This window comes from Lepus europaeus, chromosome 8 (assembly GCF_033115175.1).
Source record: "Lepus europaeus isolate LE1 chromosome 8, mLepTim1.pri, whole genome shotgun sequence".
NCBI lineage: Eukaryota > Metazoa > Chordata > Mammalia > Lagomorpha > Leporidae > Lepus > Lepus europaeus.
The window spans coordinates 57,256,469-57,278,599 of record NC_084834.1 but is presented as its reverse complement, the minus strand read 5'-3'; the positions used below and the strand labels follow the sequence as shown (position 1 = coordinate 57,278,599).

Below are 22,131 nucleotides of genomic sequence, written 5' to 3'. Positions count from 1 at the left end.
AAGATACTTAAAAAAAAATTGGCACTATTGATAATCTCTCTTAACCACACAAAAAAATCAGAAGCCAGCACTGTGGTACAGCAGGTTAAACCATGCCACTTCAAGTCCTGGCTGCTCACTTCCCAGTCAGCTCCCTGCTAATGTGTCTAGCAAAACAGCAGAAGATTGCCCACACACTTGGCCCATGCCATCGAAATGGGAAGTCGGGATGGAGTTCCTGGCTCCTGGCTTCAGCCTGCCCCAGACCTGGCTTTTGCAGCCATTTGGAGGAGTGAACCAGCAGTTGAAAGATATCTCTCCCTTTCTCTCCTTTGTCTTTCAAATAAATGAACAAATAAATTCTTTTTTAAAAAAATAAAAATATATAGCAGATAGTAGAAATACCAAAAGATCTTTTTTTGATGAAGTTCGTCTTTATCTTACTGACCTTTCTATGTTCCTGTAGGCTTGATGCTGAAGAACACTTTTTATTGCACACTGAACATATGAGCTTTTTCTTTGGATCTCCTACAACAGAAACAAAATGCTACCATGAATTAAATATTACTAAAAGGAGCAACAGACGGGATGTGTCCAGGTGACACAAAATTTCATCTTCATAATTTGCAATCTTAAGCTGTGTAGTTTTGGGGATATATCCATTAAACTCAGATAAGAATAAGTTGTATTTTAAATCCTTTCTTAATAAATTTGAGAAATTCTTAGCTTGACAAGCCACTTTATACACTATAAAATAGGTTTTTCACTTTTCCATGTACTAATACAATATTAAAAGAGAAAAGCACATTTTAACAAAAAAAATCAAAAATAAAATTTTAAAAAGGTGTTTATATAAGAAAAATGTTTATCAATTCACATATTTTGCTATTTCCCTTATATTCCAATAGAGTAGTCTACTTAATCAGTTGAGATTTTAGGATGGAATATATTTTCTTCTTTCTAGCACTAGATTCACAAAATTGATGAGCACATGCTTTATGCAATTAGTGTCAAGAAACAGAATAAAGTAAAATCAAGTGCAATGAAGCATTATATTGGTAATTAAGAGTTACCAAATGGAAACAAAGCCCAAATTTGTCTTTTTATGTCATTATTATGTTTACAGTAGCTCATTTCATATTTCATATTTAGTTTAAAATGGTTAAGAAATAAAAAGGGCCAGCACTGTGGCATCAGGTAAAGCCACTGCTTGAGATGCCAACATCCCATGTGGATACCAATTCATATTGTAGCTGTTCCATTTCCAATCCAGCATCCTATTAATGGCTTGAGAAAAGCAGTGGAGGATTCCCCAGTGCTTAACATCCACATGGGAGAACCAGATGAAGTTTCTGGCTCCTGGCTTTTCTTTGCCTTTGCAACCATCTGGGGAGTGAACCAGCAGATGTAAGATCTCTCTGTCTCTGTCTATCTCAATCACTTTGCCTTTCAAATAAATAATTTTTTTAAAAAAATGAAAAGACAACAAAATATACTGTAAAATGTAATAATAGCACCATATAAACACCAAATATAATCACAAAATTGTTTTGTCAATTTTTAATTTTTTACTTCAAATATACAAAAAGAAAGCAGAATATAACAAATCGTAACATAATGATCACCTAATTCCAACAATGGACATTTCTGCCATAAATACAATGTATCCACTACCCTAGTTCTCTGTTACTCTGCATCAAATCCAAAAGAATTAAAATCAGCATAGCCAAATGATATGATTTCATTGAGAAATATCTTTTTGAAAGAGAAGCACACTTTTTTATAAGGAAATTTTGAATCCAGTCTTATTATTCAAGATGCCTCTTTTATTCACTGTTTTAGTAAGCTAAATATTACAGTCAAGAAAAATTTTCATGGTGATTGACAAACCATATAACCACTAAAGGAGAAAATTCTCACAAGCGATTTTTTTTTTTAATTTGAAAGTGAGAGTTACAGAGAGAGAAGAGGAGACACACACACACATACACACACACACATAGGAAGAGAAAGATCTTTCATCTGCTGGTTCCCTCCCTTATTGGCCGCAATGGCCAAGGCTGGGCCAGGCTGAAGCCAGGATCCAGGAGCTTCATTTAGGTCTACCAAGTGTGTGTAGAGTCCCAAACACTTGGGCCATCTTCCACTGCTCTTCCAGATGCATTACCAAGGACCTGACACAGAAATGGAGCAGCAAGGACTCGAACCAGCACCCATATGGGATATGGGCAGTATCAATTTCCTATGAAAATATGTATCTCTTAGATGTGAGAAGCCACTGAGAAAGTATATTCTCTCTTTATCCAGCTACTTTTAGCTTGGAATGTCCATCTTCCACCCACAAGCTTTCACTGCCCTATTCCATCTGTGATATTGTGATAGCGATCCCATGACACCCTCTGCAAGACAGGGCACAACAATCCAGACAGCTGGTCCTAAGACCCTCCTCACTCCAGAGGGCCCTGTCCAAACCTTCAAGGAAAGACACTGAAGCCTGTGGACAGGCATTGCTGGGTTTCCCTACCAGGTCATGCATATGCAATGGAGTCACCATAAAACCTCAACAGGATAGGGTTCCAGAGCACCAAGATAGCTGAACACACAGAGGTTCCTGGAGGGTGGTGCTTGGAGAAAGCATGAACTCTCCGTGCCTCTCCCCATCCTGTGCCTATTCCTCTCCTCATCTTTGCTGGAATATCCTACATAACATCATAAAGCTAAGTGTTTCCCTGAGTTCTGTGAGTCACTCAAGCTGTGGAAGCCCTGAGTTATGGGGTGGGTTAGAAGCATAGACAGAATAACTTGACTGGAATCTACAGAGGGGGCGGTTGTTGGGACTAAGCCCCTAACCTGTGAGATCTGATGCTATCTCCAGGGAGATGGTTTCAAACTGATTTCGAGGAGGCCCAGCTTGTGTCCACTACAGCCCGGATTGCTTGCTTGCTGGTGAGGAGAAATCCCCACACTTTCTGAGGTTTCAGAAGGCTACCATGCTGACTGTTATGTAAAAGCACAGGGTTCCTAACACACCATCCCTTATGGCAACTGCTCCTTGAGAACAGGCCCAAGCTTTTCTCACTGGTGGGTCAGAGGAGAAACAGACTGGGAAGAAGCAGACATCCTCAACCACCCCCTCACTTTACCTCTGCACTCCTTGCCTGGTAATGACACAGGCATTACGTGTCACAGCCACCACGTGCAGCACACCTGACCCTAAGAACACAGAGTACACATATCCCCCCTCTCTACTCTTCAACCTTCTCTCTCCTCCTCTACCCCAGTATGAACTCAAGTCTTAGCTCCTATGGGAAAAAATCCAGGAAAAATTTACGACTGTATCTGCAAATGCAGATAAACATTATCTCTCATGAATACCAAGTCTCTTGGTAGCATACACAGAATCTAAGCAAAGAAGAAAGATGGCAAATGGATAAAGAAACTCAGTACCTTCACCCTCTGCCTCCTCTTGGCTAACTGAAGGTTCTTACTAGCCTATAGGCTTCCCTAGTTTCAAGAAAAGCAGCACCAACAAATCCTTTGTCAGACTTTATTCTAGTTGAGTTTTACCATATTCAGGTAAGTCTAATATTTGACTTTCTTTTTTCTTTTTTTTTAATTTGACAGGTAGAGTCACAGACAGTGAGAGAGAGAGACAGAGAGAAAGGTCTTCCTTCCATTGGTTCACTCCCAAAATGGCTGACATGGCCGGTGCTGTGCCAATCTGAAGCCAGGAGCCAGGTGCTTCCTCCTGGTCTCCCATGCGGATGCAGGCGCCCAAGCACTTGGGCCATCCTCCACTGCCCTCTGAGGCCACAGCAGAGAGCTGGATTGGAAGACGAGCAACCGGGACTAGAACCTAGCACCCATATGGGATGCCGGCGCCACAGGCAGAGGATTAATCAAGTGATCCAGGGCACAGTCCCCTAATATTTGACTTTCATATTCAAATTTAAAAACATTGAAAAACACATAACTGATAGTAGTAGGTGAATGGTGAAATTAACAAAACTGCACTAAATATGTAGTCATTTAAGTATCATGAGTTTTAAAACACTGTGGATTAAGAATGTTAGCAGCTAGTCTGACAACCTATCACCACTTTTTACAATTTCTATGGAAAATATTACTGCATGGTTTAAAATTCAGCTTCTCTCCCTTCAGTAACTTCAATTCACATCACTTAACAAGGAACATATTTGCCATCATTAGTAGAAATAGCAAAATGTTCTCTTTTTATGGACACTTTCTCCTTTCTATGACGTAGGATTCTACATTCAGATCCTTGAGTATTGTTTTCCTTGCTATCCCCCCCCCCCAAAAAAAAAAAGAATACTCTTTTCCCAATGTCTATGTGGTTCACAAAGGAAAGGGGAGAAACAAGAGAGAAACTACAAATGAGAAACTGAGATCATGTATTATCTCCAGCAAAAGATATGTATAGTGATCTCCATCAACAAAAACAAGATTTTCTATTGCAGAGGACCCACAACATAGAAAAAAAAATAAAAAAAAAAATTTCTCCTATGAATTACTTCCTACAAAATACCATGAAGTTCCAGGATCAATAATATTATAATATCCAAGGACAATTACAAGAAGCCTCAAAGAAATTACTCTTATAGCATAGCCTGAACACCACATGCCCAGTAACAAGAAAGCAAAATTTTCCAGTTTCAGTCTACATCTGTTCTTTTACTTAGTTCAGCAAAGTTAACTTTAAAACTGACATGAAAGTTTTGTTACAATATGTTGCAGACATAGATGGAGAAAATTAAGAACAGCATTTTAACCAGAACAGCATTTTTCATGAAAACTATGGAGACAAGTCTATCAAAAAGTTATGCATACTTTTTGCAATCACAGAAAAGGGCCCAGTAGGTGGAATTCAGAAAAATGTCATCTTTTCTATGTACTTCAAAAGAAAAAAAAATGAAGCCTGAAAACTGTCAAGTCCTGAAGTAAGAGGCATGAACCCAAATGTGTACTGCCCAAGGCCCTACCTTCTGCCACCCAGAACTTTCATTAACAGCTTACACTTAACAGGCAACCCAAGCCAATAATGCAAAGTGGGAACCTGCAGTCATACTCATACCAGCTACTAATGTGATTATCTTATGGATGGTGAGAAAACATAGACATTCAAGGTTACTTTAAAATGTTCATTGAAAATAGAATTAGAGGCCGGCGCCGTGGCTTAACAGGCTAATCCTCCGCCTTGCGGCGCCGGCACACCGGGTTCTAGTCCCGGTTGGGGCGCCGGATTCTATCCCGGTTGCCCCTCTTCCAGGCCAGCTCTCTGCTATGGCCCGGGAAGGCAGTGGAGGATGGCCCAAGTGCTTGGGCCCTGCACCCGCATGGGAGACCAGGAGAAGCACCTGGCTCCTGGCTTCGGATCAGCGAGATGCGCTGGCCGCAGCGGCCATTGGAGGGTGAACCACCGGCAAAAAGGAAGACCTTTCTCTCTGTCTCTCTCTCACTATCCATTCTGCCTGTCAAAAAATAAATAAATAAATAAAAATTAAAAAAAAAAAAAGAAAATAGAATTAGAGTGGCCAGCACTGTGGTGTAGAAGGTAAAGCCAATGCCTACAAAGACCAGCATCCCATATGGCAGCTAGGCTGAGTCAAGCTTCTCCAATTCAGATCCAGCTCTCTGCTAATGTGCCTGGGAAAGAAGTGGATGAAGGCCCAAGTGCTTGGGACACGGGAGATCCGGATGAAGCTCCTGGATTAGCTCTGGCCGTTGCACCCATCTGGGGAGTGAACCAACGGATGGGAGACTTCAGTGTCTCTCTCTCTCTGCTGCTGCTGCTGCTGCTGCTGCTACTGCCTCTCTCTCTCTCTCTCTGTAACTCTTTCAAATAAATAAATTATTTTAAAAAAAAAAGAAAATGAAATTTACAAATTTATTTTCATGTTTTCAGTTTTATAACTCCTGTATGTGAGCGGTTATCAAAAAGGTTCTAAAATGCATATTATGGAAAACTGTGTATGGATTTTCAAAAAATTGCTGCAACAAAATAAACTTTTAATTCCATTTTGCACAAACTTTTTGAAGTACGCTCACACCACATGGGCATCAAGCAGCCTAAGAAATCCACTTTCTTCCATATCCAGGGACATAATTCTACCCACTTCCAAAAAGTCAAGGACAAATACATGAGAAGTGTATGTCCTTTATGGAAAAGGTACTACTCAAACAAGTGAATAGGGTTCAATCTGTAAATCAAAATAGATTTGCTGACTGCCTCCCATGCACTAAGCAGATAAACTCTGATAGTTAAATTTTATATGTGTTTATTATTTAATTTGATGTTACACAGAATGTAAAAATCATTTATTATTCCAAACATATTAAACTTCCATGTCAAAATGTATTGAGAACTTCCCCTAATATAGGAGAATATATGTACTGAAAATATTGAATTTTATTCTAAAGAGAATAAAGCAGAAAGGCTTCACTTAATATTTGAAAGTATGTCTATAATCATCAACAAGTGATTAAAGCAAAATTTCATATGCTGAAATATGACAACTGTTAGTTGCAAACAGTAATTCCTAATGCATACAATTACCAAGTACCATTAGATTCTAGCTTAGATTTACAGTTGCGATTAATTTGGAGATCAGAAAAATAATAAGTGCTGCTAAAATGAACCTGAAAAATGGAATAGCGTTCAGTGAAAGAAAAAGAGTCCACTGCCAGAAGGCGCATCTGTGTGAAACACAATGGAAAAGCCAGCTTGCTTCTCAAGGGTGAGAATTAAAAACAGATCGCTGTGGCCTGTGGAGAGGAAACCCCTTTCATAGTGACCCTCCAATGACTCCTCACCAGTGTGGACGTTTTCCTGGTGCCTTTTCAGGGCATCTTTGCTCTTCAGCCTTTTCCCACAGCTGTCAGCCTTGCACACAAACCTGGCATCTCCCCGGCACGTCTCCTGGTGCTGCTCAAAACTATAAGACAACCAACAAGTGACACAGGGGGAAGGAATGGTGAAGACAAACCTACAAAATTCAAACTTCACGGCAGGCTTTGGTAGTACATGCTTGCTAGTGGAGTCTGGAGTCATTTCATGCATTACCTATGCAGGTAAGGAAAGCATTTACGTTCTGTAGCCACATGATATTGAATCACTAAGAAGCATGGAAGTGCACATGCAAAAAAAAAATGACCCATAGTTATACAACAGCCATCTGATAACTCAGACACAAAACCTCGATGCTGAACTGAAGGAAGAATTGCAAACTGAACACTGAAAACTTCGCGAAGAATCCTTCAGACTGCTTTTCGCTGTGCAATGAAGAACACTGAGAGGGAAATGGGGAGAAACAGAGAGACAGAAAAACAAACACTGAAAGTCCAAGACAAAAACTTATGCATTAAGTTAACTCTGAATAAAGTCATGCTCATGATCTCTCCTTTCACTCAGTCTTCTGCCTTTTAAGGTTTTTTAGTAGCTCTCGATTTAACTAAAAGCACTAGTAAGCAAGGGTATCACTTGCACAGAATAAAAGTTGACTGGAATGTAGTTTTAAAGTATATTTATTAAAGTATATTTATATTTATATTTAAAATATATTTATTAAAAAGTATATAGTTCTTGCTTTATTTTTTAAAAACCTGCAACAGAATCTCTAAGTATTGGCCGGCGCCGTGGCTTAACAGGCTAATCCTCCGCCTTGCGGCGCTGGCACACCGGGTTCTAGTTCCAGTCGGGGTGCCGGATTCTATCCCAGTTGCCCCTCTTCCAGGCCAGCTCTCTGCTATGGCCCGGGAAGGCAGTGGAGGATGGCCCAAGTGCTTGGGCCCTGCACCCCATGGGAGACCAGGAGAAGCACCTGGCTCCTGGCTTCGTATCAGCACGATGCGCCGGCCGCAGTGGCCATTGGAGGGTGAACCAACGGCAAAAGGAAGACCTTTCTCTCTGTCTCTCTCTCACTATCCACTCTGCCTGTCAAAAAAAAAAAAAGAATCTTTAAGTATTAATCTCCTTTTACTAGAAAAGCTTTAATTTTTAAGCATATTCAATTTAAGTTTTAAGCAGACATTTTAAAAATTTTGGAAAGTAAAACTTGATGCATATAATAGATGGAAATAGTTCAAATATGAATCATAGTGTTCTCTAGAATTTTAATTTAATGAAACCTAAAAAAAATAACACTAAGCCATATGTTAAAGATTTCTTATTCATATGCAAGGTCATTCATGATCCCATGAAATATTTTTGGAAGACTAATTTTATGTTTCCAACATAAATTGTAATTCATGATTCTATAAAACATTTCAATAAAAGAATAATTAATGTGTTATATAAGTTGTTAAAGGATATACAGACATGTGTGGGGTCACTGAATTCACCATATTGTCATATCCTTCATCTATTCATCTTGAAATTTCTCCTCCAAAGTCGCTAAGAAATAAATAGTGTTTCCTCGAACATTCATGTATTTTTTTATACTCAGAACGCTCCCCATTCCTTAAACTTTTCTTTAACTGACTCCAGAGGGAATATCAAATGCAGACAACTGAAACTTGATCTGTCACCTCCAAGCAATAGCTATAGTATGACATCTGTATTTCAGATTAATGAAACAGTGAGTTTGATATTGAATAGCAAGTTAGCAAATGGACAAAGAGTCCTTACTATAACAATGTTTCCTTATTAAATTTCATAATCAGAACAGTTCAAAAATCAATGTTATCCTAAAAAGACACTAGGAATTCTAAATAAAATAGCAACTGGAACCTGATTCATGGTTAAAAATTTGTTTTGAGTTTCTGCTGATTCTACAAAGACAATGAAAACTAGTACTTTGATGACCAAAGCAGAAATCACGGCAACAGATAAGTAGGGAATTTACTTTTAAACCAAAATAATGAATACAGTAATAGCAATGTCAGTGCCAATGAAGAATGCTAAATCTCTCTCATGTAGACACATGGACACACACATGCACACACACATAAATATCTGTTAAAACCATCAGTGACGCTAAAGGAAAAATTAAGCAAAGAACTTGAAAGATATTCTTTAAGATACTCACTGTCTTTGCAAAGCCTGCTTAACTGGGAACTTCTTCCCACAGCTTTTGCACTTATACTCTTTTTCCTCTGTGGGCTTCTGGTGCAATGTCTGAAGATGCTCAGCGAGAATTTCCTCACTGGCAAAGCTTGATTCACAATGGGGACAGGCACAGTCGTCTTTACAGTCAAGGAGATCTGTGCATTTATAAAGAAAGCAAGTTTATTAGATAAAAATCCACAGCCAAGAACTGTGCAGTTTTACCCTTACTTTAAAATAAAGTGAACTGTGTTTAATGAATATCCATAGCATTGTCCACAGAAAATTATAGAGAATATTACTAGAAATATATTATTTTTAAAATCATTCTACTTGTGTTACCCAATTAATGGGTAATGAAATTCAATTTTAACTTAGGTTTTAATGTTAACTTTTCAAAACACAAAAGCATTCTATATGTTGAATGGCAAAACAAGAGTTTTTCCTAAAATGGGTCATCTATAGTTCACTTTTAGTTTCACAAAGAGAAAAATCTAACCGAGGCAAACTATGTTAAATTACCAAGGGGACTCTCACATTTATGTGAAAAAAGAATACGGTCATAAAAACAGGGCTGCAGTGAGTGAGGCTCCCCTACCCCATGTGGACTCATGCAGCTCTGCCCAAAGTTTTCAGTGTGCTATTTAAATTGCATAAAATTTTATCTTATTATCAAATGAAATTAATTTAGAAAACACATACACACAAGAAACAAGGAAAATAAAAAACACCAGTAATGACATCATGAATAGGCAACTGCTGTATTTCCAGCCTGACTTGTCTTTTGTACATAGATCTTTTACGCACAGTCTAGGAACAGTTACATCTGTGACTATATTTCCCACATAATTTTATATGTTACTCTTTTTTTCCGATTTAACATCATCTCAGGTCAAAAATAATTTTAAACATAAGGCACTATAATTTATGTAACCAATTTCTTCACTGTTACATATTTGAATGACTTCTTTTTCGGGACTTTTATTTTTGTTGTTGTTTGTTTGTTTATACAATACACTAAGAATTCTAAATAAAAATAGCAACTGGTACCTGATTCATGGCTAAAAATTTGTTTTGAGTTTTTGCTAATTCGTTTTACAAAGACAATAAAAACTAGTATTTTGATAACTGAAGCAGAAATCAGGGCAACAGATAAGTAGGGAATTTACTTTTAAACTAAAATAATGAACACAGTAATAACAAGCCCTGTGGTAACAGAGAAAAAAAAATAATGTGGAAACACAGAATACAAAAGAAATAATCTTCATCACTGCAAATCTGACATTCCAAATAGTGCAGGGAGAACACAAAACAGACCGAGCCCTTCCTCACCTGCCCCTTACAGAATCTACAATTAGGAAACAAACATCAGCTGGCAATGGCAAGAGACTGCTCCCACTGTCTCAGCCAATAACATACAATTAGAATAGGAAATTCCTATGAGAAGTATTATCCACACTGCAACTAACGAAACCAGCATCACTTCTGAAGTGTCTGTGCTACACAAAACCTACAAGGTTCCTATGCTGAAACCTGATCCTCCCTGGAAAAGCATGGACAGGCAGGACCTCTGCCATCTCCTGAATGAGCTTAGCACCTCTTCATAAAGGGGCCCAGGAAGCTTATTCCCCACATGTGTTAGGTGAGGACACATGGAGAAGGTGACATCTAGGAGCCATCAGCCCTCACTTAACACTATATTGGCTGGCACTTTGATCAAACTAGGACTTCCCAGGCTATAGAACTGTAAGAAATAGATTTCTTTTTTTTTTATAAATTACCTCATCTAAGATTATTTTGTTGTGGCAGCCAGAATGGACTCAGACTTAGTCAATTACAAAATGTGAACTACTATAACATCACTGATTTTCCCCTCTAATGTCATAAAAAAGAAAATACAAAACAGCGCAAACAAGGTTTACTAGAACTTGATTATTCCTCTACAGGTGAGAAGCAAGTGGAATCACCCGAATTGCAGAAGTGATTTGTGCAAGTCCAGCCTATCGTTATTCTAAGGTTTTAGTCATTAAACTATGACAACCTAGCAATCCTGCCCGGGTCTGTGATCAGAATAAGAAAAGATTCCCAGAATCTGCAGATTCCCAAAAGATCTCTAAAAGGAATGAGGCCCAGGAACAAATCCCCCAGGATCCGGCAGGGTCCTCCTGTGCACCTGACCTCTGAACTCACTTTTTCACGTGTGCAGATGAAAAAAGGAAATGTTCAGAGAGTCAGTGCCTTGCCCACTGTGACAGACGGATGAGTGACAGAGCCAGGGCAAGGGGAAGAGTATACAAATCCTGACAATTTGCAACCACAATGCACCAGCAAGAGCACCAAAAGCCAGGACGTATCCCAATAAAGCAGGGCTGACCCTGACATTGGCAGACCTACAGGACACATCTACACATCTATCACCCACCCACAGCATTCCTGTCCAGCTGCAAAAAAAAAAAAAAAAAAAAAAAAGCAAAAAGCTGGATATCCTCTGAGAGCAGTTTTGTAAAAAACTATTTGGAGAACAGTGTACCACAATGCAATCGTAATTCAAAAGGTCCAAACTGCACTTGTTCTACAATTTTTAATCTCTCAGATCACAAATTAAAGATTCAATACCTTTTCTGCCAGCTGTTGATGGTCCTTTAGAATTTTCAACCTCCCCTTCTTTAATCACGGTCATCATTTGCTGTTCTTCCTCATCCGCTTCCATGTCACTGTCCAGGTAGCCAATCAGAAGTTCTGTATCTGTTTCTATATCTTCAACTGCCAAATAGAAAATATTTTCCCCTTCCTGAAACAAACAAAAAAATAAGTGCTGAAACATTGTTATTTCTGATAGTAATTAAGAAATCAATTTAGGACACAATAATTGAGTGCCATCTGCCCATCAAACGTTAAGAATGTATTTTTTCCTATATCCTCAATTGATCTGGATGCTGAAAAAAGAAAAGTGACAATATTCAGTCACCTAACAAATAAAATACAAATATATACAATAAAAAAAAATAGTGGGGCATGGCACACCAGTTAACATGTTGCTTGGGACACCTCCACCCTATAGCAGAGTGCCTGGTTTGAGTCCTGGTTCTACTTCCAATCTAGCTTCCTGCTAATACACACACTGGAAATTAGCAGATGTTGACTAAAGTACTTGGATCCCTGCCACCCCATGGGAGACCCAGATGGAGCTCCAGGCTTCTGGCTTCAGGCTTGCCTATCCTTGGTTGTCCTGGACATTTGGGGAGTGAACCAGTGGATGGAAAGTCTCTCTGTTTCTCCGTCTCTGTTGTGTGTTTCTCTGCCTTTCAAATAAAATACAAATAATTTGTAAGATTTATTTATTTATTTTGAGTGTCAGAATTACAGACAGAAAGAGAGAGACACACAGATAGAGAGAGATATTCCACCTGCTGGTTCACAAACAACCCCCCACCTCCCATCCCCCGCCCAGCAAAGGCTGCAATGGCCAGCATGGGGCCAAGCAGAAACCAGGAGCCAGAAGCTTCATGAGGGTCCCCCCTTGTGGGACCATCTTCCTGGGCCATCCTCCACTGTTATTCTCCGGACATTAGCAGGGAGCTGAAATAAAACTAGAGCAGCCAGGACACAAATTGATGCCCATATGGGATGCCAGCATGCTGGTCCCATTTTTATTTTTTTCTTTCCTTTTCTTTTCCTTTTTTTAAAAATAAATTTATTTTTAAAAATTCTGGGAACAGGTATTTGGCCTGGCAGTTAAGATGTGAGTGACATGCCAGTGTCCCATATCATAGGTCCTGAGCTCTGTGCCTGGCTGTTTGCCTGCTGGAGCAGACCCTGGGAGGTAGCAGGTGATCACTCCAGTGACTGGATTCCTGCCACTGACTTGGGAGATCTGGATTGAGTTCCCAGCTCCTGGCTTTGGCCCCAGTCAGAGGCAACTCTGGGAATTTAAGGAGCATGCCAGTAGATGGGAGTTAACTCTGTCAGTTCTCTGTTCTTCTGAATTAATATGAAAAAAAAATTAAAGATAGTAACATGAAGCCAGCAGCAGGTAGACATTGTGTGCAACACTGGCATCTCTTAACTGGTGCGAGTTCATGTCCTGGTTGCTATACTTCTAATCCAGCTCCCTGCTAATGGCATGGGAAAGCAGCAGAAGATGGTTCAAGTACATGGGCCCCTGCACCCATGTGGGAGATCCAAATGAAACTCCTAGCTTCAGCGTGGCCCTACCCTGGCTCTTATAGCCACCTAGGCAGTGAAGCAGCAGATGGAAGATCCTGCTTTCTTTGTCTCTTCCTCTCTCTCTATAACTCTTTCTAATAAATAAATCTTTTTAAAAAGATAATGACATCTATACATATCAAGTAAAAGAATAAAACTTTTACGTGAATTTCACATCATTAATTGGTCTTGTGCATGGTAACACCTTGTGGAGGTCCATCATTCAGACTGTCAAGCAATAGTGTTGCTTACTCATTGAGAATAGCAATGAAATGCCAATTATTTCATAATGGATAAAATTAAATGCAAAATTGGGGGGGGAACCTTCAAACTCTAAGACAAACCAGAGAAACCTCAAACAATTGTTTTCCTAAAAGAATTTCTGAAAAACTGGAATAGAAATACAAAAAAAGACTATACATCTGGAAGGCTCAAGATGCTGGCAAAGCCATCGTATATTGCCCTCACCACTTAGCCTCCATGAATCCCAGAGAAATGACAGAACAGAGAAGAAAATGAAACAACCAACACCAATCAACACACTAAAATGTCTTAGAAAATTCCTGAAGACAGAAATCAAACATGGTTGAAATGATGGACAACTAAGGCAGGAGGAACTTCAACTAACAAAACAAATAGAAGAAAACTGCAGCTAAGAAAAAATTTCTTTCCAAGGATATCCCATAGAAATCACACTTGGAATCAACTGGTAGAAGAAAAAGTCCCTCTTGGATTGAGCCAGTCGTTAGGGAAGCTAGAAATGGGGCTTCTGTTCTCAGGAGAAAGCCCCCAAAATTGCTCTCTTTTCCACAGTTGAGGAGATTTCTTAGTTTTGCTGTTGAGAATAAAGAAAAGAAAAGCACAATCTGAATTTATTGAAACCTTCCTGATGGGCAAATGGTAGGAAGGACAAAGAAAGCAAGCTCCACCCAGAAAAGACACTCCATAAAGCATAGAACACAGAGAAAAGTCTTCTTTCCTGTGGCTGTATCAGAGCTCTGAATTACCTAAAGGAAGAAGAGAAAAATGAAAGGGGCAAGAGGGTGAGGAAGAGGAGTGTGTAGAGAATGCATGGATGTGCACATGCATGCATACACAAACAGGATACTCGTGAAAAATTAAACACACAATTGTCTATACAGTTATGTTGAGGGTGGGAAAGAAGCTACTGTACATTCAATATTGTATAGTTTGGGGATTTACTTTATAAGTACAGATGGTTTTATAATTTTAAAAACACAACATATTTTTAAATTTCATGGAAATGAGAGAAGTTATGATCATACTCATACAACACTGTGGAAGAAAGGCTTAATTCAAAAGCTTAAACCCTTAAAACAAATATAACCATTAGCTTCAGTTAAAGGATATTCCTAAAATATTCTCAGCACTCATGGAAGTTTTGGATTTTATACCTCCTATACATAAGAAGTTATTTCTCATTAAAAAAAAAAACTGAATTAACTTCTATATGACTGTTAACTCATTTTAAGAATGACATACTTCAAGTGTATTTTATAATGATAAGCATAACCCCCACCAAGTAAAGACTTCAACCAATAGTAAAAAGCAAAAAACACTGTTCCTCAACAGTACAGACAAGGGCTGTAAACAATAATCAAAGCTCAGAACATCAATTTCACTGATATACATTATATTATTTGTACTCTATTACTTACCACAGATCAGGGAAAGCATTATATAAGCCTTTGGGGACTGGCTTATTTCACTAACATAGTGATATCCATTTGCATCCACTTTGTTAAAGACAGGATTTCATTCTTTTTGTGGCTGAGTAGTATTTAATTGTGTAAATCTAGCACATATTCTTTACACAGTCATCATTGATACACATTTGGGTTGATTAGAATCTTTACCTATTATAAATGGAGCTGCAATAAATATGGGGGTACAGATAACTCTTTACGCTGATTTCATTTCCCAGGATTGAGATGGCTGGGTCATTCAGTAAAACTATTTTCAGATTTTGGAGGAATCTCCATACTGTCTTCCATAATGGTTGTACTGGTTTACAATCCCACAAACAGTGCATTATGATATCTTTTTCCCCACATCCTAACCAGTATTTATTGTTTTTTGATTTCTGTATAATAGCATTCTAACTGAAGTGAGGTGAAGTCTCACTGAAGTGTTCATTTTCATTTCCCTGATGAACAGCAATACTATTTTTTCTTGTTTCCATTGACCAATTGCATTTAATTCTTTGATAAACACCTGTTCATGTTCTTTGCTCATGTCTTAACTGGCTAATTTGTTTTGTTGTTGCTGAGTTTCTTGAGGTCTGTATAGATTGTGGATATTAATCCTTTGTCAGCTGCATACTTTGCAGATATCTTCTCCCATTCTGTTAATTGACTCTTCACATTGTTGAATGTTTCCTTTGTCATGCAGAAGCTTTTTAGCTTGATGCAATCCCATTTGTATACTTTCACTTTTATTACCTGTGCTTCTGATTTTTTTTTCCAAGAAGTATTCGACTATGCCAACGTCTTGCAGTTTCCACGATGTTTTCCTCTAGTAATTTGATGGTATCAGGCCATAGATTTAGATCCTTGATCCACCTTGAGTTGATTTTTGTATAAGGTGTGAGGTAGGGGTCTTCTTTCATACTTTTGGATGTACAGATCCAATTTTGGTAAAAGGACTGTCCTTTCTCCAGGGATTGATTTTAGCTAATTTGTCAAAGATTAGTTGGATGTAAAAGTGAATTGATTTCAGGTGTTTCTATTCTGTTCTGCTGGTCTACATGTATATTTTTGAGCCAGTACCAGGCTGTTTTGATTATAACTTAACTGTAGTATGTCTCGAGGTCTGGTATTGTGATCCCTCCAGCTTTGTTTTTATTGCTTAAGATTGCTTTACCTACTCAGGGTCTCTGGTGTTTCTATATAAATTTTAGCACTCTTTTTTTTAAAGATTTATTTATTTATTTGCAAGTCAGAGTTACAGAGACAGAGGCAGAGAGAGGTCTTTCATCCACCAGTTCACTCCCCAACCAGCCGCAACAACCAGAGCTGTGCCAATCTGAAGCCAGGAGCCAGGATCTTCTTCTGGGTCCCAAGGTCTTGGGCCATCCTCTCCTGCCTTCCCAGGCCATGGCAGAGAGCTGGAACAGAAGAGGAGCAGCCAGGACTAGAACTGGCTTCCATATGGGATGCTGGTGCTTCAGGCCAGGACTTTAACCCATTGTCCCACAGCGCTGGCCCAAACACCTTTTCTTTAACATCAAAAAGAATGTCACTGGTATTTTGTTCCTTAACCCAATCAGCCAATCGGTGTCTTTTAACTGGACAGTTCAGGCCATTAACATTCAATGTGACTATTGAGAAGGAGTAACTTTGCCCTGCCATTTGCCAAAGATATTTTCTAATATCTGGTTTGAGATTCCTGTGATCTTTTGCTGTGAGGTTTCCTTCCTTTACCTTCCTTCATATTGGTTACCGTGTTTCTGTGTTGCTGTATGTAACACATCTTTAAGCATCTTTTGCAGGGCTGGACGAGTGGCGACAAATTCTTTCAATTTCTGTTTGCTGTGAAAGGTCTTTATTTCACCTTCATTCACAAATGAGAGCTTTGCAGGATATAATATTCTGGGCTGGCAGTTTTTCTCTCTTAGTACCTGGGCTATATCTCGCCATTCTCTCCTGGCTTGTAGGGTTTCTGATGAGAAGTCAGCTGTAAGTCTAATTGGAGATCCTCTAAGAGTAATCTGGCGTTTCTCTCTTGCACCTTTTAGGATCTTTTCTTTGTGTTTCACTGTGGTGAATTTGATTACAACGTGTCATGGTGAGGATCTCTTTTGATCATGTTTATTAGGGGTTCTATGAGCTTCCTGTACTAGGATGCCTCTGTCATTCTCCAAACCTGGGAAATTTTCTGCTAGTATCTCACTAAAAAGGCCTTCTAATCCTTTCTCCCTTTCCATGCCTTCAGGAACTCCTAGAACCCGAATGTTGGGTTTTTTAATAGTATCCTGTAGATTCCTGACAGTATTTTTTAGATTTCTGATTTCTTCTTCTTTTCTTTGATTTGACTGTTTCCTTTCCTGTTCTCTGTCTTCTAATTCCGATATTCTCTCTTCTGCTTCGCCCATTCTGTTTTTAAGGCTCTCTAATGTGTTTGCCATTTGATCTATTGAGTTATTCATTTCATTGTGGTTTTTTGTCACTATCTCAGTTTCATGTTCTACTAGTTGTTTCATTTCATTTTGATTTCTCCTTAATATTTCATTTTCACGGGATAGATTTTCTATCTTGTCCATTAAGGATTTCTGTAGTTCAAGAATTTGTTTTTGAGAACTTCTTAATGTTCTTATCAATTTTTTGAGATCTGCTTCTTGCATTTCCTCTATCTCTTCATCTTCATAATCTTGCATTGCCGTGTCTTTCTCATTTGGGGGCGTCATAGTGTCTTCCTTGCTCTTGTTACCTCGGCTTCTATGTTTGTTGTTTGGCATGTTGGAGACAATTTATGGTGTTTTTTTTTTTTTTTTTTTTTACTCAGTTGGGAGTGGAGTTGAGGGTAGTTGAAATCTGGCCTCTGTGAGTATTCGTTTGATCTACCCCTGGGACCACACAAAGAGTTTATGTATTTTGATTGGGGTCGCATTGAATATATAAAATGTTTTTGGTAATATGGACATTTTTATGATAGTAATTCTTCCAATTCATGAACATGGAAGATTCTTCCATTTTTTTGCATCTTTTATTTCTTTCTTTAATATTTTCATCATAAATCTTTCACCTCATTAGTTAAATTTATTGTGAGGTATTTAATTGTTTTTGAAGTTATTGTGAGTGGGATTGACCTTAGAAGTAATTCCTCAGCCATGGCACTGCATATGTATACAAAGGCCATTCATTTTTGCATTCCAATTTTACATACTGCAACTTTTTTTTTGACAGGCAGAGTGGACAGTGAGAGAAAGAGAGAAAGGTCTTCCTTTACCTTTGGTTCACTCTCCAATGGCTGCTGCGGCCAGTGTGCTGCGGCCGGCGCACCACACTGATCTGAAGCCAGGAGCCAGGTGCTTCTCCTGGTTTCCCATGCGGGTGCAGGGTCCAAAGACTTGGGCCATCCTCCACTGCACTCCCGGGTCACAGCAGAGAGCTGGCCTGGAAGAGGGGCAACCAGGACAGAATCCAGCGCCCCACATACTGCAACTTTTAAAACTCTAGTTTGAGTTCCAGTAGTCTCTTAGTGGAGTCTTTTGGTTTCCCCTAACAGAATCATGTCATCTGTGAACAGGGATAATTTGACTTCCTACACCTAATTTGTATACCTTTGATTTGTTTTGTTTGTTTGTTTGTTTTTGTTTTTGTTTTTTTGCCTAATGGCTCTGGGTAAAAATTCCAGAACTATAAAAGCAATAATGAAAGTGAACATCCTTGTGTCTTTCTGGATCTTAGTGAGAATGCTTACAACTTTTCCCCATTCAATATGATGCTTCCTGTAGAACTGTTATAATATTGCCTTGACTGTGTTAAGGAACATTCCTTTTATACCTAATTTGCTTAAAGTTTTTGCCATGAAAGGAAGTTGTATTTTCTCAAATGCTTTATCTGCATCTATTTAGCTACCCATACAGTTTTTATTGTTCAATTTCTTTATTTGATGCATCATATTTATTGATTTGCGCATGTTGAAATATCCCTGCATACCAGGAACAAATCCCCCTAGGATTTGATTAGCTATTAGTTTGTTAAAAATTTTTGCATCTATGTACATTTTTCCATTTATATTGACTTATAGTTCTCTTTCCTTGTTGTATCCCTTTCTGGCTTTGGAATTAAGATAATGCTGGTCTCTTAGAAAAAGTCTGTTTTGAATTCAATTGTTTTGAATAATATGAGAAGAATTCAAATTAGTTCTTTTAAACTTCAGTGAAATTCAGCAAAGAAGCCATCCAGAGCTGAGCTTTTCTTTGTTGTGAGGGTCTTTATTACTGATTTAATCTCTATTTTGATTATTGGTCTGTTTAGGTTTTCTATGTCTTCATAACTCAACTTTGGTAGATTCTATGTGTCCTGAAGTATATCCATTTCTTTTAGATTTTCCAATTTCTTGGTATATGCCTGTTTACAGTAATTCCTGATTTTTTTTAAGAAAAATTTTATTTATTTGACAGGAGTCATAGACAGTGAGAGAGAGAGACAGAGAGAAAGGTCTTCCTTCCATTGGTTCACTCCCAAAATGGCCACTACAGCCAGCACTGAGCTGATCCAAAGCCAGGAGTCAGATGCTTCTTCTGTGTCTCCCATGTGGGTGCAGGCGCCCAAGCACTTGGGCCATCTTCCACTGCCCTCCTGGGCCACAGCAGAGAGCTGGACTGGAAGAGGAGCAACCAGGACTAGAACCCAGAGCCCATATCTGATGCTGGCACCGCAGGTGGAGGATTAACCAAGTGAACCACGGTGCAGGCCCTTTTTTAAAATTTCTGTGCTGTCCATTGTGACATCTCTTATTTCATCTCTGATTTTATTGATTTGGACTTTCTCTCCCCACCCCTTTCTTTGGTTAGTAGGGCCAATGGTGTATCAATTTTGTTTATGTTTTCAAAAAAACCAGCTCTTAATTTCACTGATCTTCTGTATCATTTGTGATTGCAATTTTGTTGAACCCTCTAATTTTAATTATTTCTTTCCTCCTACTAATTTGGGGTTTGGTTTGTTCTTGATTTTCAAGGTCTCTGAGATGCACTGTTAGATCATTTATTTCATGCCTTTCCAATTTCTTGATGTGGGTACTAATTACTATAAACTTCCCTCTTACCATTACTTTTGCTGTGTCCCATAGGTTTTGATATATTGTGCTGTCATCTTCGTTCGCATATAGGAATTTTTTGATTTCCCTTTTCATTACTTTTATGACCCACTGTTCATTCAGGAGCATGTTATTCATTTTCCATGTGTTTGCATATTTCCTAGAGTTTCTCAAGTTGTTAATTTCTAAATTCATTCCATTATGGTCATAAAAAATACATGGTATGATTTCAATATTTTTAATTTGTTGAGACTTGCTTTATGGTCTAGCATATGGTCTCTCCTAGAGAAAGTTCCTTGCACTGATGAAACAAATGTGTATTCTTTATCTGTAAGGTGACATGATCTGTAGCTATCAATTAGGTCCATTTGACCCACAGTGTCAATTAGCTCTGTTGTTTCTTTGTTGATTTTTGTCTAGTTGATTTGTCCACTAATGAAAATGATGGGGAGAGGGGTTGATGTCTGGTACTATTATTGTATGGGAATCTATGTCTCCCTTTACATCCATTAACATTTGTTTTAAATAGCCGGATCCCCAAGAATTGAGTACATATACATTTACTATAGTCACATCTTTCTGTTTAATTGATCTTAATCATCACATAATGTTCTTCTTTGTCTCTTTTAACAGTTTTTGTGTTAAAGTCTATTTTGTCTGATATTAGGATGGCTAATCCTCCTCCTTTTTGGTTTCTGTTAGCATGGAACAATTTTTTTCCATCCTTTCACTGTCACTGTGTACATATCTTTTTGGTGAGATACACTTCCTGCAGGCAGCAAAGAGATTGGTCTTTTAATCCATTTGGATGAAAAGATTTGGTTTTTTAATCCATTAAGCCATTCTGTATCTTTTATTTGAATAATTTAAGCCATTTACATTCAAGGTTATTATTGATAAGTAACAACTTGGCCCTGCAAATTTTCCATAACTATTCCTATTGATTGCTTTGGATTGCCTTTGTACTTTTACTAGGAGATTTTCTGCCTGAACATTCTTTCATAATGATAACTATCTGTGTTTCTGTGTGTAACACATCTTTAAGAATCATTTGTAAAGGCTGGATGAGTGATGACAAATTATTTCAATTTCTGTTTGTTAAGGAAGATTTTTATTTTACCTTCATTCATAGTGAGAGCTTTGCAGGGTACAGTATTCTTGGTTGACAGGGTTTTTTGTTTTTTTTTTTTTTCTTTTTAAGATATGGAACTGTGTCTCTCCATTCTCTCTAGCCTATAGGCTTTCTGATGAGAAATCAGCTGTCAGTCTAATTGGAGATCCCCTGAAGCTGATCTAGCATTTCATTCCTGCAAATTTTAGAATCTTTATCTTTTACTTTTGAAGTTTGACCCTATCGTGCAATCACAGAATTCCCACAGTAATAGCACATAAGGCTCTCACAGTTACAGGGAGTGAGGGTCCACTTTCAGCCCCACAGGCTTCTCCCTCCATGGAAAGCGCCAAAGCATTCCCAGATCCAGCTGCCTGTCTGTTCTATCATTTTTTTAAAAAAATTTTATTTAAAGTATACAAGTTTCATGTATTTCATATATACAGATTTAGGAACATAGGGATACTTTCTACCCTACCTCCCCTCTCCATGCTCTAACCTTTCTTCCTTCTCTCTCCTATTCCCACTTATAATTTTTACAAAGATTTATTTTCAGTTTAATTTATACTCATAAGGGATTAGCCCTATATTCAGTAGAGATTTCAACAAATATTATGAAGAAAAAAAAATAATAACTGTCCCTCAACAGTACAGACAAGGGCTGTAAATAATCATCAAATCAAAAAATGTCCATTTCACTGCAATACATTATACATCTTATATATTCTTATAAGTTACCCATATCAGGAAAAATATGTAATATCTGTCTTTTGGGGACTAGCTTATTTCACTAAGTATAATGGTTTCCTGTTGCATCCATTTTGCTGCAAAACACAGGATTTCATTTTCTTTTTTGTTTGTTTTATACAGCTCATTAGCACTCCAAAGTGCATATATTTTTTTAAAGATTTATTTGAAAGTCAGAGTTATACATAGAGAAGGAGAGGCAGAGAGAGAAAGAGAGGTCTTCCATCCATTGGTTCATTCCCCA

At 38.2% G+C, this 22,131-nt stretch overlaps 1 protein-coding gene across 3 annotated transcripts in view; it reads right to left on the bottom strand.

Moving 5' to 3' along the window:
* The window catches only part of PRDM5 (PR/SET domain 5), a 257,297-nt gene that overhangs the window by 115,929 nt on the left and 119,237 nt on the right, over nucleotides 1-22,131 (bottom strand). For 2 of the 3 annotated variants that reach the window (XM_062199684.1, XM_062199685.1), the window contains exons 4-7: nucleotides 11,657-11,831; nucleotides 9,024-9,198; nucleotides 6,811-6,932; nucleotides 428-507 (exon numbers count right to left, since the gene is read on the bottom strand). In XM_062199684.1, coding sequence (XP_062055668.1) covers nucleotides 428-507; nucleotides 6,811-6,932; nucleotides 9,024-9,198; nucleotides 11,657-11,831 — 552 coding nt within the window. Of the gene's footprint in view, nucleotides 1-427; nucleotides 508-6,810; nucleotides 6,933-7,193; nucleotides 7,287-9,023; nucleotides 9,199-11,656; nucleotides 11,832-22,131 lie in introns of all 3 variants that reach the window. The other variant, XM_062199683.1, reaches the window with a different exon arrangement.